Source organism: Malaclemys terrapin, chromosome 23, assembly GCF_027887155.1.
Source record: "Malaclemys terrapin pileata isolate rMalTer1 chromosome 23, rMalTer1.hap1, whole genome shotgun sequence".
In the NCBI taxonomy this organism is placed as follows: domain Eukaryota; kingdom Metazoa; phylum Chordata; order Testudines; family Emydidae; genus Malaclemys; species Malaclemys terrapin.
The window spans coordinates 15923303-15940179 of NC_071527.1; the positions used below are offsets into that span (position 1 = coordinate 15923303).

Below are 16877 nucleotides of genomic sequence, written 5' to 3' on the forward strand. Positions count from 1 at the left end.
GGTTTTTTTTAAAACTATGTAATGTAAAAATATATAAATTAATAGCATTTCAGCCTGATCTGTGGGTTTGGTTTCTTGATGTGTTTTTGGGTTTTTTTGACCTCCCAGAGTCTGAAGAATGGCATTAACAAAGCTGGGGAATACTTAGCCAGAAGGTATCCATCTCTGAGAAGACCTTACACGGTGGCTCTCACATCCTATGCCTTAGCCCTGATGGGGGAACTGGACAGCGAGAAAGTGCTTATGAGTGCTTCAACAGGTAGATTATTGGCAGGTACTCAGTACCAGAAAGATGTGGCCAACTTGGGAGGGAGCTCATGGGGAGTAGGGGAGGAGGGAAGTGATCAAAGGGCTAGCGAGATCTACAACAGCTGAGAGTTTGGTGTGGTTTTGTTTAACAGTGAGTATTGTCTAGTTGGCCTGATATTATTCTAATCTGTTCTACAATGACATCCAACCCAGATCAGGGCCCCTTTTTGCTAGGCACATGGCAAGAGACAGTCCCTATCCCACAATGCTTAAAGTCTAGTTCAAAGGCGCCTATTCAAATTCATTAGGCCCAACGGGAGTGGGTTGCTTACTTCTTTCAGGCTGCTTTGAAAAATCACAGTTTACATAGACAAGGCAGACTGATGGGGAAACTAAGACCCAGAGTGTCTACACTGCCATAAAAGACAGCCTGGCTCAGCTGATCTGGGCTTGCAGGGCTTGGGGAATGGGGCTAGAAACCTGCAGCATGGTCACTCAAACTTGGGCTCTGAGACCCTGCTGGGACTTCCCAGAGTGGGGGCTTCAGCCCAAGCTCAAATGTATACTGCAATTTTATAGTCCCACAGCCCGATCCCCAGGAGCTCAAGTCAGCTGACCCGGGCCAGCTGCAGCTGTGCCATGGGTCTTTTATCGCAGTAGACATGTACCCTATGCAACTTGTGTCATGGACTTGGGGGCAATTCGGTGGCGGGGGTTCCTTCTGCCCCGGGACTCGCTGCTGAAGACCCCAGGCCCCCTGAATCCTCTGGGCGGCCCTAATACCCCGTGACTCTCAGCCAACCAGTAAAACAGAAGGTTTATTTAGATGACAGGAACACAGTCCCAGACAGGTCTTGCAGGTACAGACAACAGAACACCCCTCAGTTAAGTCCATCTTGGGGGGGGGCCCAGGGAGGCCAGAGCCCCATCTGGGCTCCTCCCCTTTTTCACAGCCAGCTCCAAACGGAAACTCTCCAGCCCCGCCTCTCTGGCCTTTGTCTCTTTCCCGGGCCAGGAGGTCACCTGATCTCTTTGTTCTCCAACACCTTCAGTTGGCATCTTTGCAGAGGAGGGGCCCAGGCCATTAGTTGCCAGGAGACAGAGTGCCGGCCATTCTCTGTGCAGACAGTATCACAGGGGCCTTCTTGGGCTCTGCAACAATCATACACCCTGATCCCCCCCCCACCTACATACCTAAGAAATGCATAGGGGAAACTGAGGCACCCACATAGTATTCAGAGAAAACATTAAGAACATTCCCACTTCGTCACAACTTGTCCAAAATAGCTTGTTGCAGAGCTGGGAACTGAGCCCCGATCCGAGTCCTAAGCCAGCATCTGAACCGCAAGACCAGTCATCCTTTCTGTAGCACTTAGATATTTTCTGTGGGAAGATCTATGTAGCTATGGATTTGCATCACACTGACCATTCTTCCCATGGGTATGGTTCAAGAGGTGGGATTTTCCATTTGGAGCTGTGCTGTTCGGTGTCCTGGTGAAGATTATTCTAGTTCTCGTTCTTTTATGGCATTTAGAGGGAAATCGCTGGGAAGACACGAACGCCCTCACCTACAGCATTGAGGCCACCTCGTACGCTTTGCTGGCCTTGCTGCGCGCGAAGAAGTACGAATTGGTCAGACCCATAGTCAGATGGCTGTCAGAGCAGAAATTCTATGAAGGGGGGTATGGATCTACCCAAGTGAGTATAATCTTTGGCAGACATAATATGTTTTGTAGGAAGGTCTCCCAGTAGAAGGAATGGAAACCCCATCACTTGATCCACTGAGATGGAGACTCCACCGTAGGGAACAACCGTGTGTTGGTCCAGGAGGTGGACATGATAACCTAATATAAATTCATAGTTTCCAAGATCAGAAGGGACTGTTGTGAGCATCCGTTCTCACCTCATGTATAACACAGCCCATAGAGCTTCCCCAGTCTAATTCCTTTTTTAACAATATCAGAGCTTTTAGAAAAACATCCAATCTCGATTTTAAAAATTGCCCGGGCTGGAGAATCCACCATGACTCTTCCCAAATTGTTCCAACGGTTAATGATCCTCACTGTTACACAGACTTCATATGTAACTTTTTATGTGTATAAATTGCCACTAATTTTATGCCCCATACAGTTGAGACATGGCTCCTGTTAATCCTAGAATTATAAAAATATAGTGCACGATGGGCCCTCACTAGGTCATCTAGTCCAGTGGCTCTCAACCTTTCCAGGCGACTGTACCCCTTCCAGGAGTCTGATTTATCTTGTGTACCCCCACGTTTCACCTCGCTTAAAAACGACTTGCTTACAAACCCAGACATAAAAATACAAATTTCACATAAACTATCACTAAAAAATTGCTGAGTTTCTCATTTTTACCATACAATTATAATAATAAATGGAGATATCCCATCTCCTAGAACTGGAAGGGACCTTGAAAGGTCATTGAGTCCAGCCCCCTGCCTTCACAAGCAGGACCAAGTACTGATTTTGCCCCAGATCCCCAAGTGGCCCCCTCAAGGATTTAACTCACAAGGCTGGGTTTAGCAGGCCAATGCTCAAACCACTGAGCTATCCCTCCCCCCGTATATTTTATTGATATAAAATTAATCAATTGGATTATAAACATTGTACTTACATTTCAGTGTATAGAATATAGATCACTGTAACCAGGTCATGGTATGAAATTTGAGTTTGTCCGGACTTCGCTAGTTCTTTTTATGTCGCCTGTTGTAAAACTATCAAGATGAGTTGATGTAACCCCTGAAAGACCCCGTGTATCCACAGGGTAACATATACCCCTGGTTGAGAACCACTGATCTAGTCCAGTCCCCTGCACTGAGGTAGGACAAAGTATTACCTAAATCATCCCTGACAGGGTTTGTCTAACCTGTTCTTAAGAAACACCAATGACGGAGATTCCACAACCTCCCTAGGTAATTTGTTCCAGTACTTAACTATCGGTACAGTTAAAAAGTTTTTCCTAATGTGTAACCTAAACATAAGGCCTATAGTGGTCTATAGCGGATGGATAACCCTTTCCCCATGAGCCTCTGCTACTGGGCTGGCTCATATCTGTGTTAATGACTATATGTTAATCACCGCACAAAAATATACCTCCTGCTATCCTGTGTAACATCTAACGCTGAGAGTTAACTGTTGTATTTTCAGTTCCTGTTCATTAAACAGTCAGGGTTGGATTCTGATCTCATTCACGGGCCACTGGGGTAATTCAGGAGCAAAAAGGATGCAGGCCCTTGGTTTGTGGCAATAGGACAATCTTTTTGCCGCCCCAAACACGGCAGGCAGGCTGCCTTTGGCGGGAGGTCCCTGGTCCCGCGGATTCGGCGGCCTGCCTGCGGGAGGTCCGCCGGTCCCGCGGCTTTGGCGTACCCGCCGCCGAATTGCCGCCGAATCCACGGGACCAAGCGCCCCACGCTTGGAGTGCTGGTGCCTGGAACCGCTGCTGAGGACAATAAGGTGTAACACTCTTGTCTTTTTCCTGGTCTTCCAGGCTATCGTCATGGCATTCCAGGCTCTTGCGCAGTACCAGATAGACATCCCCCAACACGAGGAGCTGAATTTAGATGTTTCTGTTCTTCTGCCTGGCCGGACTAAACCCGTCACTTACAGGATTGAGTATGAGACTGCTATGGTGCTCAGAACGGCAGAGGTACTGTTTTTCCTGCTGCCACAGATCCTACTGTGTGCCCCTTCCTGACCATGCGCTAGGACGGCTGTGAGGGAAATCCAAGCGTCTCTGCTCTGGATGCCCAGGGTGCTTCATGCTCCTGCAGTCTGAAAGGAGTCCAGCCACTGCACAATCTCGGGGTCCTTAGGCACCACAGACGCTGACTTCTTTCTTTTTCCCAGCCCCGCCCTCGCTCCATTTACATTTGCTCCAGTGAGAGTCGTCATTTATGAAAAGTGGAACCACTCGAACTGGAAAGCTTGAGAAAGCCCTTTAGGAGAATATCCCATAGCCCAGTGGCTAGGACACCCTGGTGCAATATGGGAGACCCCAACGCAAAACCCTTCACCACAGGCCGAGGGGAATTGAACAAGGGTCTCCGATATCCCAGGCCACTGATCTAAGGGTCACAAGCAGAGCACTACCTTTTCCTGCTGCTCTTTTGTGAAGCTACCTCTTAACAAAGGCTTCTTTCCACCCAAAATGGATTATTATTTTTTTTTTTGATTTGCCAAAATTTTTTGTAATTTTAAGATTTGGTTTGGGTTGAACCTTTTTTTTTTTTTTTTGCCAATTTTTTGGACCTGCCAGCAAACCGAAAGATCAGTTATTCACCCAGCTCTGTAGTTATTTGCCCTTAGTTATTTGCCCAGCTCTGATGGCATTACCATCAGATGGTTGTTTACTGTCCTGCATGAGATGAGTTGAGAGGTCTCCGTTCACTGATGGTGAATCCCCATCACGCTGGTTGACAGGCTCAGCAGAGACACTAACGGCTGAAGGGGTGAATGAGAGTGAACTCCCTTCTGTAATAAGACTTAGCATTTATATACTGCTTTATAAGAACAAATGAAAGCCCATTAAGGGGCAGTAGGCGTGTATGAAGCTCGCCCTTCACCTGTTTGGCATATAGAGAACATCAGAAATCTTGCAGGCTATCAGTCTGGCAGGTTTCATCGGCACTGGCCTATTTTAAAATTAAGAAATGTAAGAGTCACCCAATCTGACTGAGGATTCTTTACAGACTAGGCTGAATAAAGACTTCGTTGTGAGCGCGAGAGGCACCGGACAAGGAACCTTGACCGTGGTAACTGTTTACAATGCAAAGATACCGGAGGATACATCTCAATGTAAGAACTTTGACTTGAAGGTGTCTGTCAGGGAAGCCCAGAATGGTAAGTTCCCTTCTGACCGGTTAAATTAAGTTTGCTGTCGCTACCCAAACACCTACACAAGTATTTAACTTTACACACATGAGAAGTCCCACTGAAGTTAAAGAAGCATAAAATCAAAGATGTGCATAAATGTTTTCAGAATTGCAGCCTAAATTAAGACCAGGAGAACAGGATGCACAGAGTGGAAGGACCAGAATAGAAATATTAGTATTAGAGCAGGACCTAGAGACTTCAACCGAGATCAAGGACATATTGTGCCAGGTGCTGTACATACAAATGGTAAGAGACAGTCCCTGCCCCAAAGAGCTTCCAATCTAACCAGCCAAAGGGAGGCGTCTTATTCCCATTTTACACAGGGGAAACAGAGCATTTCAGTTACTTTCCTCTGGAGTTTGGGTCAAAGCCAGGAACTGTGTGTGAACCACCGGACCAGTGCAGAGTTGAGTGGAGTGTAAAGTAATAATGAGGTCAGGGCAGGTAGATTAGCAAATGCAGCAATGTTTATTAGTGGACAGAGCATTGGCCTGGTACTCAGGACATCCGGGTTCTGTTCCCTTTTTGCCACTGGCCTGCTGGGTGACCTTGGACAACTTGCTTCACCTTTCTGTATCTCAGTCTCCCCAGCTGTAAAATGGGGATAATGACACTGTAAAATGAAAAATACTATTGAGCTAGGTATTATTAATAATAATAATAATTAATAAGTCTTTTTTATTTTGCTACTATTACTGTTCTCACTAGGCACTACATGTTCCGACACAGGGTCAGTCCAGCTGAAGGACAGCATGCTGTCATCATGACACCTGTGATCAGCAGGCTTAGAACGCCTCATGATCCTACAATCCAATATGGATGAAAAGTCAGGCACGGGACTCGCTCCCTCTAAAGGAGAGATGAGTCTGAACCAAGTTTAGAACCGGGTCTACACTTCTCCCAAGGGTTGGGGGCTCAGATCTAGGGCTCAGTTCAGCTTGCTAGAGATATAAGGGTCTAAAGTTTGGGAGCATTCGTGTCGCCTCGTAGGTAGAATCATCACACTTGTCAGAGGGCTCGGACTTACAGCCAGGGCCGACGAGAGGTGAGGGAAGCCGGTACAAATTATAGGGGCCCGGCGGTCGGGAAGGGGGCCCAGCTTCCCCGTCCCTCCCTCCCCCCCACCCCCATTGGCCCTGTTTAGCCGGTCCGCCCTTGCTGGGGGGGTCTGAAAAGAAATTTTCACCGGGGCCCGAATCCACTCTCGGCGGCCCTGCTTCCAGCCATCAGCACTGAAAAATGTGACCTGTTGCTTCTTTAGCTAATAACTTGGCTGACTAAACTGGCTGCTGTTCTTGATATGAGCCACTAGATGGAGACATGAGCACACACACTTAGGTTATGTCAGTGGTTCACAAACTTTTGTACTGGTGACCCCTTTTCACATAGCAAACCTCTGAGTGCGACCCCCCCCCTTATAAATTAAAAACACTTTTTATCTATTTAACACCATTATAAATGCTGGATGCATCAGGGTTTGGGATGGAGGCTGACAGCTCGCGACTCCCCATGTAATAAAATGGTAAACATCCCCCCCCCCGGGGTCCTGCCCCAGTTTGAGAACCCCTGGGCCATGTGCACACTGAAGGCTAGGGGTTCTCACTTACCCACGCAAGCACACATCTAGCTAGCATGAGTATAAATAGTGATGTCGCTGCCGTGCCATGGGTAAGGCAACAGAGGCACGGCTTAGCCCCGCTGAGTACTGATTGCATCAACACTACTGTTTATACCCTTGATGAGAGCTAGCATGAGCCGGGGAATCACACCCTAGCGCGTCGTGTAGATGTAACCTGTAACAGAGCCAGGATCTTGTCTTGGCCTGTTGGAGAGATCAAGGCCAGCCAGGAGTTTTGGATCAAGTTCTGAACTTTCCAAAGTTCAAGGGAGTTCAGATCCGAGATTCTGATTCAGGCCTCTCTCTCCTGCTAACACAAAACCACATTTCTGTGGGAGAGGCTTTTTTACTATTGCCAAACTCGAGCATTCAAAACCCATTAGTCATGTCCCCAAAAAACAATGACATCCGCTTAAAATCATGAGATTTAAAAAAATAATATATTTGGGGTTCGTTTTCTTAGCCTTCTGATTTCTGAGTCTTTCAGTTGCTCCCACTTCACGAAAGCTTTTCTCCACAAGCTCAAGGCCTAGAAAAGGACTTTTGTGCTAAGTGAAAGCTGAGATTCTCGTGTGATCTTTTGGTTCCAGGAGCTGGGGCATAAAGAAACACATCAAAAATCTTAAGACTTACCACAAGAGTTGGCAATGCTGTTTTTTAGCTTGTGTGTCAGGTATCCTTCAGGGTGGCTGGTTCCTTTGGGGGGGGTTTCACCCCAGTTCTAGGATCTATTTGATTAAAGTGCTGAGTTTCCAAGTTTTGGGGCTTGCTACAAAACAAAAATGAAACTTACACCAAAAAATATTTTTTCCTCTTTTGAAACATTTCTAGCTAAGAAGCCGGAAGGAGCCCTGCGTTCAGTCTTCATCAAAATCTGCACCAGGTGACAACACTGACCTTTAATGATAATGTTGGAGTTGAAGCTAGACAAATTCAAATTTACAAATACGGTGTAAATTTTTAACAGCCAGGGTAACTAACCATCGGAACAATTTACCAAGGAGTGTGGCAGATTCTCCATCACAGGCCATTTTAAAATCAAAATGGGGAGGTTTTCTGGAAGATATGTGCTAGCTCAAACAGGAATTATTTGGGGGCAGTTCTATGGCCCGTGTTATACACGAGGTCAGAGCAGATGATCACAATGGTTCCTTCTGGCCTTAGAACCTATGAATATTGCTACACAGGACACACTTCCATAGAATAAGGATCAGTATTACTGAATAACTATTATGAGCCCCAGCTCTTATCTAGCCCTTGTCATTAGGAGCTAACAAAGTGCTTTATAAAGGAAAACAGTATCATGACCCCGATTTTACAAGTGGGGAAACTGAGGCACAGAGCAGTGCTGTGACTTGCCTAACGTCACCCGGGAGGCTTGGGGCAGAGCTAGGAATAGAAGATAGGTCTCCTGAGTTCCAGTCCAGTGCTCTGTGCACTAGACCACACTGCAACACAGCTGGATTTGTTGCTGGTCTACATGGAAGGATCCTAGCCCAGCATGCACTGGTCTTGTATAAATCCTGTGATGGCATCCTCAAGGAAAGTCTCTGGTTGGCATGCTTTAAATAAAGACCTGGTCAGGAATAGGGGCTAGGCCCTGCTGTGATGACAGCCATATAAGTACCTTATGTAAGTTTCCACAAAGCTACCTCACTGCCCCTCTAATCTTGTCTTTAAACGCTCCTTTGCTTTGATGGCCACACAAAAAAATTGACAACGGTTAGGCAGCGGGTGAGCTGAGGCCAATGCCCATCATGTTGGCCAATATTGTCTCATTGTTTCTTTGGGCTCTCCCATCAGTCTGTATCCACCAGTTAGATCTGGCCTTCTCCTTAGACTGTAAGATCTTCGGGGCAGGGAACGTCTTTTGGGTCTATGTTTTTACAGTGCCCAGCACAATGCCTGGAGACCGAGGCACTACAATAATTAATAATACCTAGCGAGAGAGAGAGGCAGATAAATAGACTTTATAGCTAATTCCCAGCATTGCCGTGGAACCGTTCTGGCTAGAAACTTCCACGTAACTACTTCACCCTCTTAATCCAGGCTACTTCAACAAATGAGAACTTCCGTTGAATTTCTGTCCAAATGGCCAGTTCCACAAGCGAGATTTTTTCCCCAGTGCCTGTTGATTTTCAGCCCCGACGTGTTTGAAAAGGATGCATTTTCCACGCCGATAAGGAAGGAAGGCCCCTATTGGAGTGTAAAAATGCTACCCGTTGCCCTGTTTTCTTTCCCATGCAAATCGACTTGGGTTTTTTTTTTTAATTTTGAAAATTTGAATCAAATTGCAAAGACTATTCGGTTTTGAGGTTTTTCATTTTTTACTGTCCCTCATTGGGGGAGGGATAGCTCAGTGGTTTGAGCATTGGCCTACTAAACCCAGGGTTGTGAGTTCAATCCTTGAGGGGGCCACTTGGGAATCTGGGGCAAAATCAGTACTTGGTCCTGCTAGTGAAGGCAGGGGGCTGGACTCGATGACCTTTCAAGGTCCCTTCCAGTTCTAGGAGATGGGATATCTCCATTACAACTAGAGCATCTAAGCAAGGAAAAGGCCCCAGAGCTACAAAAGTATTTAAATGGCCTAAAAATGCAGATAGGTGCCTAGTGGGGAGTTAAGTGAGATAAGTGACTAACTCTCATTGACGTTCAGTGGGAGTTAGGTACCTGATCTGCTTTGGTAAAACTCTTTCGGTGCTGAAATACCTTAGTAAATCTAGCCCTAAATGCCTCCGACAGATGTGCTTTACCGCTTAATACCATACAGTGTTGGTGGGAGCTTCAGAAATGTATGGATACTGTGGGGAGAGATAGAGGAATGTATGTAGGATGACCAGATGTCCCGATTTTATAGGGACAGTCCCGATTTTTGGGTCTTTTGCTTATATAGGCTCCTATTACCCCTCACGCCCTGTCCTGATTTTTCACATTTGCTGTCTGGTCACCCTAGGTGTATGTGGGGACAGAGAGATAGATAGATGGGGGTATATGGGGATGAATGCTCATGGGCTATAGATTTTCCTAGAGGACAGCAGAAAAAAATATTAAGAGCTGGCAAGTCAATATCAAAATGGGTTTCTCAGTGTTAAATTTTGATGCAAGGGCATTTTCTTTTCCTCGCTAGGTACCTCCGTGAAGTTGATGCCACAATGTCAATCCTCGATGTCTCCATGCTCACGGGCTTCTCGCCAGATGTGGAAGATCTGACCAGAGTACGTTGGCATCATCCGAACTATTCAGTAGAACATGAAGGCCCAGGCTAAACAGAGCTTAAAGCTCGAGCTGGGGGAGGTTCTTCCCACTGTCTGAGATGTGGAAGCTACACGAGGAGGTTAGAGGCTGGATGGCTCAAGGAATCAGGCCATGGAGCCTTCCAGTTGTAGGAGAGCAGGTCTCCTCTGGTCAGCAATGGAAACTCATTACCATCAGGCCTATGTGAAATAGGTCCCCATCCATACAGAAATCGTGATCGTCAGTGAGGATGGTACCTGGGACCTTTAGCCCTACCCTCTTGCACTTGACCTAAAGCAGGGGCTCTCAAACTGGAGGTTGGGACCCCTCAGGGGGTCGCGAGGTTATTACATGGGGGGGTCATGAACTGTCAACCTCCACCCCAAACCCCGCTTTGCCTCCAGCATTTATAATGGTATTAAATATATAAAAACGTGTTTTTAATTTCTAAGAGGGGTTGTACTCAGACTTGCTATGTGAAAGGGGTCACCAGTAAAAAAGTTTGAGAGCCACTGACCTAAAGCAATAACTCTTTCAGCTCGAAATAGGGTCAGGCTTTATACAGGCCTGCCACTAGAGGGAGTTATGATCACATCCATATTGTACGGCTTAGTAGTGGGGATTGACTCATTTGGGTGCAGCTTCAGGATTTTGCGTCCCTGCCTTACCGTGATGCCTCTTGCTTTTCCTTCGTTGTGTTTAGCTTTCCAAAGGGGTTGACAGATACATTTCCAAGTATGAAATTGACCGATCCCCTTCGGACAGAAGCACCCTCATCATCTACCTGGACAAGGTAAGACTTTACAAGGGCGTTCTCTGATCTTGTGTTAAATTCAGGACCAACGGCTGCAGGCTCCCGCTTTAGCCAATTTGCACACCCAGGTGTCCCCAGAGATGCCCAGGTATAACTGGTGGCAGAATCGCCCGCAGGATAAATTGTGCACAGGTCCCATGGTCTTTAATGGGAGATGCCCCAGCTAACACCAACGGCTGAATCTGATCCCCCGTGTATCACTCTTTCTCCTTCAACCTTTCTCTCTTTCATGCCTTTTTGTCTCCTCTGCCATTTCTTCCTTTCCAAAGACCTAAGCATTCCTTTTCTGTTCTCTCCTCACCCAGGTGTCACATATGGAGGAGGAATGCCTGCAGTTTAAAGCTCACCAGTTTTTCGAAGTTGGTCTCATTCAGCCGGGCTCTGTCAAAGTCTATGAGTATTACTCTTTAGGTAATCTTTTCTCATCACTGGGGTCACCCCCAATATGTCCCTTTCTCCCAGACACTCAGAAGAGCTTTCTCAGGTGCATGAATAAGGAAAGCACCAGGAGTGACCGTAGCTAGAATGAAAGTGACAAGAGTTCTCATTCTTCATGCATCAAAGCATGAGCTGATCACCAGTCGGGAGCAGGAAAGAACAGACAAGCCATGTGGCACAATAAGGTGCATTTCATGCCTCCCTATGTAGTATCTGGCCTCGGTCTCTGTCTAAGAGAGGATACAAGAATCTAATAAAGGTGAGTCAGGAAATTTAGATCCAGATCCAAACTTCCACAGAGCTTGGCCTGCTCAGAAGTTGAGGGCAATAAATCATTGGAACGTGCGACCGCGGGAAATCTCTTGATGTCGTCATGGAATCAAAAAGACAAGGTGGGAGAGGGAATGTATGTTATGGGACCAACTTCTGCTGGTGAGAGAGACAAGCTTTCGAGACACACACAGCTCTTCTTCAGGCCTGGGAAAGGTACTCCGAGCGTCACAGCTAAAGGCAAGGTGGGACAGATTGGTCGGCATAAGTCGTTTAACATTTAGTTTGGCCTTAAAAGCTCTCAATCTATGAAAAGAAGATACAAGATTTGATTCAGGATCATCTCTAGATAAAATGGCCAGTTGGTCTCTTCTAGGGCCCAGCACCACCTAGGTCTCCCCAAGAGACTCAAGACATTAAAATCTCTCACTGCTCGAGTTGGTTCCAGATCTTAGTCGTGACTCTCACTTCGCTCAGTCAATGCTCTGGCAATGACCTCAGTGAGACTTTGGGTTGAGTAAGGACTTCAGGGTTGTCCCCTAGGAGCTCCAATTTGTTAATGGGTATCAATCTGCATGAAGGGTAATGCTTCCCATCAGGAGCGGCGGAAGCTTCCTGAAAGTGGGCTGACTGCCGGTGCCCGAACTGTGGCCCTGCCCCCTGAAGCCCTGACCCCGCGCTGCATCTTCTCCCCGAGCCTCCCGCCCTCAGCCCGCCCCTTCTCCCCGAGCCCTGCTTCCGCACCGCTTCTTCCCTCAAAGACCCTGCCCCTCCCTCCTTTCTGCCCCTCCTCCCTGTTGCTCACCCTTACGGCCGGTAAAAAGTGATGGGGCCACGGCCCCCCTGACCTCCCCAGTTCCGGCGCCCCTGCTTCCCATCTCTGGATGTCTTTCTAAACAACAGAGCCTGGCTCAATCACAAGATATGGGCTTGATGCGGGTATGGCGGGTGAAATTCTATAGTCTGTGTGATGCAAGGGGTCAGGCGAGATCCCAATGGTGCCTTGAGTCCTTAAAATCTACTAATCTGTGATTCTCTGCTCATTCTGTAGTTGACCAATGCACTATGTTCTACCGCCTGCCTAAAGAGAGCGGCTTTCTCAATAAGATCTGTCACGGGGACGTGTGTCGGTGTGCGGAGGGTAAGGATGGTCCTGTTTCTGCTTACACCAGGGCAGGCTAGGATACAGGTTCTTGGAGCATGTAATGACCCAGCCTAGCTCTCCTATAGAGCTTTTAATGTTTAGATATTTCAGAATTTGGGGAGGGGACGTTCATAAACAATTTGGCGAATTTGACACACATTCGCACAATGTTTCAGTATTGCTGATTCTGCCTTTTGTGCTGAATGAATTGTGGTTGAAAAATTTCACCCAGCTCTACTTGAATGTCTTCCCTGGTGACTCCCTCCTTCCTCTTCCCCTCCAGAAAACTGTTTCCTGCAGCACAAGATGACGGGTCCCATCAACCTGAACAGACGAATTGAGTTGGCATGTGAACCTGGAGTCGATTATGGTAAAACTGCTCTTTGGATCTGCAGAGTTTTACATTTTGAGAGTAGAGACACGGTCCAGATTTACAGCTGGATCTGAGCTTGAACTAAGGGTAGGTTTTGGATTTATCAGTACAAAAGACTCGTGAGATTTTTGGGTCCCCAAAATGGCAGAAATCTCACCAAATCAGCTGTTTGCACGAGATCTCGCCTGCTTTACCAACAAGATCTGGAAAATAGACCTCTTCTGCTTTGGAACCCAACCCAGAGCCAAAACCAGAGGTTCTAAGAATTCAAATCCAACCTCTTGCACGGAAATATTCAGATTGAGATCGGATGCTCTATCTTTGGCCCAGGGCCTGCAATTCTCCATTTTGACCCAAATAGAAGGCTTACAGTATCAATCTGGAGTCTCCATTGGCCACCCTGGCCACTCACTCTGTGAACCCCAGTTTAGGTGCAGCTCTTGAAGTTATAAATGCAAAGTAATGCACATTGGAAAACATAATCCCAACTATACATATACAATGATGGGGTCTAAATTAGCTGTTACCACTCAAGAAAGAGATCTTGGAGTCATTGTGGTCTAGTTCTCTGAAAACATCCACTCAATGTGCAGTGGCAGTCAAAAAAGCGACCAGAATGTTGGGGATCATTAAGAAAGGGATAGATAATAAGACAGAAAATATCATGTTGCCTCTATATAAATCCATGGTGCGCCCACATCTTGAATAGTGCATGCAGATGTGGTCGCCCCATCTCAAAAAAGATATATTGGAATTGGAAAAAGTTCAGAAAAGGGCAACACAAATGATTAGGGGTATGGAACGGCTTCCAGATGTGGAGAGATTAATAAGACTGGGACTTTTCAGCTTGGAAAAGAGACGACTAAGGAGGGATATGATAGAGGTCATAGGTGCCAACTTTTCCTGGCGCCAGTGGGTGCTTGACACCTCCCCGCCCTGACTCCACCCCGGCCCTGCCCCTGCCCCATCCCCATTCCAATCCCTTCGCCAAAGTCCCCACCCCAACTCTGCCCCCTCCCTGCCCCTATTGGATTCCTTCCCCAAATCCCCGCCCCAGCCCCACCTCTTCCCCGAACGCGCCACATTCCCCCTCCACCCTCTCCCTCCCAGCGCTTGCTACCGCAAAACAACTATTTCGCAGAGGGAAGTGCTGGGAGCTAGGGGGAAAAGCGGGGACGCGGCGGGCTCAGGGGAGGAGGCGGAGGTGGAGGTGAGCTGGGGCGGGGCAGGGAGCTACCGGTAGGTGCAGAGCACCCACCAATTTTTCCCCATGGGTGCCCCAGCCCCGGAGCACCCACAGAGTTGACACCTATGATAGAGGTCTATAAAATCATGACTGATGTGGAGAAAATAAATAAGGAAATGTTTATTTACTCCTTCTCATAACACAAGAACTAGGGGTCACCAAATGAAATTAATAGGCAGCAGGTTTAAAACAAACAAAAGGAAGTATTTTTTCACACAGCGCACAGTCAACCTGTGGAACTCCTTGCCAGAGGATGTTGTGAAGGCCAAGACTATAACAGGGTTCAAAAAAGAACTAGATAAGTTCATGGAGGATAGAGCCATCCATGGCTATTAGGCAGGATGGGCAGAGATGGTGTCCCTAGCCTCTGTTTGCCAGAAGTTGGGATTGGGCCACAGGACATGGATCACTGAATGATTATCTGTTCTGTTCATTCCCTCTGGGGCACCTGGCATTGGCCACTGTCGGAAGACAGGATACTGGGCTAGATGGACCTTTGGTCTGACCCAGTCTGGCTGTGCTTATGACAAGCTGCCAAAATGTCCCTTGACGAAACTGTCTGTCTACCATGTATGTCACTATTATCAACACCAGATCAAAAAAATGATGTGAAACTCCTAATCCAAGCCCTGGAGGAATCTTAGAACAAATGGAATGGATCAAGGTCTACTACCCTGTTTGCTTAATTCTCTCTGCCTCTCCGTGAGTTGACCACACACCAGTTTCCCTACAGAAAACTGCTACAGTCTTTAACCAGTGTCACTTTCTCCCCCCTCAGTGTATAAAGCCGGGCTGGTTAGAATTGAAGAATCAAACAGTCATGACAACTACAAGATGAACATTTTGCGAGTCATTAAAGCAGGTAAGAGCTCCCCCTTCCGGACACTAATAAACAAGCTAATAAACTGGCTCCCCTACCTGGAACAGCTAAATGACCATCTTTCTTCTCTTCCCCAGGGACTGATGAAAATCCACTAGGACAAACCCGCCCGTTCATCAGCCATGTGAAGTGCAGGGAGTCTCTGAGATTGGAACCTAACAAGGACTACTTGATCTGGGGACTCAGCAGTGACTTGTGGGACTTGAAAACTGAGTAAGTAACCTACCCTCCAAACGTCTTCAGGTCTGTGCTGTCGGGCTGGAGATTGCAGGTGCCGTTTCGCCCTGCTCTGAAGGCAGTGCAGAAGTAAGGGTGGCAATACCATGACCCTGCCCCCACCACAATACCCCAGATTTCACAATGAAGACCAGATTTCACGGTCTGTGACTCATTTTTCATGGGCCATGAATGTGTAGGGCCCTACCTATTAGCAATGTTGGGTCAGATTCTTGGGGGGACTTGTTAGGATCTGACATGATGGGACAATAGTCAGGGACACCCCCTGATGATAGAAAATGACCAGAGGAGAGGGCCTCTTTAGGATGTGTGACCTGAAACAGTTGCCCTTTTGTCTAGTTTATCCAATATCTTCAACTGAGCTTCCTTATTGAGTTGTTCTCCAGGGTAGCCCAGGGTCCTCCAAGCCCATAACCAGGGAGTTCCAAAATGGGGCCTTCCTCTTTAACAAGGAGGGTGCTGCCTCTTCAGAGACTTCCGTCCTAATACATGTGTGGCTGAATGCAGAGTATTGCATGCTGGGAACTGTAGTCTCTGGCTAGACTCCACCTCCATATTAAAGATCAACAGGGATGCAGTCAGTTCAATTCTTACGCAAGTCAGATGTGCTCCTCAGACTCCGGCCAATGCTACATCAGGATCCTGGATGAGTTGACGATGTCATGGGTTGAAGCGGGGACCTCTGGAACTTAAAGCAGGAGCCTCTATTGCCTGAGCTAAAAGACCCATCTCCGTCAGCCAAGGCTGTAACAGACACCACTGGATGCGGCCCAGCCTGCCCCAGTGCGGGTGTGAGCTATGCCAACAGGGCAAAGCCTGGACAGCCTCGAGGAGCCACACAGGTAGATTACTCAGTAAATCCTGAGCTCAAAGGCACAAACCTTCTTCTCCATTCCAGGATCACTTACATCATTAGCAAGGACACCTGGATCGAGAAGTTGCCCAATGAGGACGAATGCCAGGAGGAGGAATTCCAGACCCTGTGCGAGGAATTCGAAGAGTTCTCCCAAGCCATGACCATGGTCGGCTGCCCGACTTAAAGGCGGAACCGGCACTCGCGGCGAGAGTCCAGATGGGAGGGTCTGAGCTCAGCTGCAGCGTCACGCAAGGCTGAGACACCTTCATTCCGACATTCCTATGGTGTAATATCCCCTACCCTGCTTGTGCTTCCTCTCCTGCCCCCTTACCAATCATTTCCGTAGATATAAAATGCCTGACTTCTTACACGGTTCTCTTGTGGTGGATTTTTACAACTATCACATCATCTAATGCTACAATATTGGCTAATAATGAGGGCCATGAATGCACTCAATTAGGTTAATGTATAAAAACCTTCATAGGGAGGAAATGCCAGGTACTAAAAGGTTCGTTAATGTTCTTATATTATTTATTTATTTATTTTATTTGTATCACCCTAGCTTGGCCCTACCCAACCTTGGGGTTGGGAGAAGAAGCTGGTGATGATTACTGTAGCGCCTA

At 47.3% G+C, this 16877-nt stretch overlaps 1 protein-coding gene across 1 annotated transcript in view; it reads left to right on the forward strand.

Moving 5' to 3' along the window:
• Window positions 1-16622, forward strand: part of LOC128828497 (venom factor-like) — a 55359-nt gene extending 38737 nt beyond the window's left edge. The window contains exons 28-40 of the mRNA XM_054013214.1: window positions 109-259; window positions 1784-1947; window positions 3760-3918; window positions 4961-5111; window positions 7594-7645; window positions 9890-9977; window positions 10700-10789; window positions 11116-11221; window positions 12570-12659; window positions 12946-13032; window positions 15060-15143; window positions 15239-15374; window positions 16297-16622. Of these exons, the coding sequence (XP_053869189.1) occupies window positions 109-259; window positions 1784-1947; window positions 3760-3918; window positions 4961-5111; window positions 7594-7645; window positions 9890-9977; window positions 10700-10789; window positions 11116-11221; window positions 12570-12659; window positions 12946-13032; window positions 15060-15143; window positions 15239-15374; window positions 16297-16438 (1500 nt within the window). The 3' untranslated portion in view covers window positions 16439-16622. The remainder of the gene's footprint in view (window positions 1-108; window positions 260-1783; window positions 1948-3759; window positions 3919-4960; window positions 5112-7593; window positions 7646-9889; window positions 9978-10699; window positions 10790-11115; window positions 11222-12569; window positions 12660-12945; window positions 13033-15059; window positions 15144-15238; window positions 15375-16296) is intronic.
• Window positions 16623-16877: the final 255 nt, after the last annotated feature.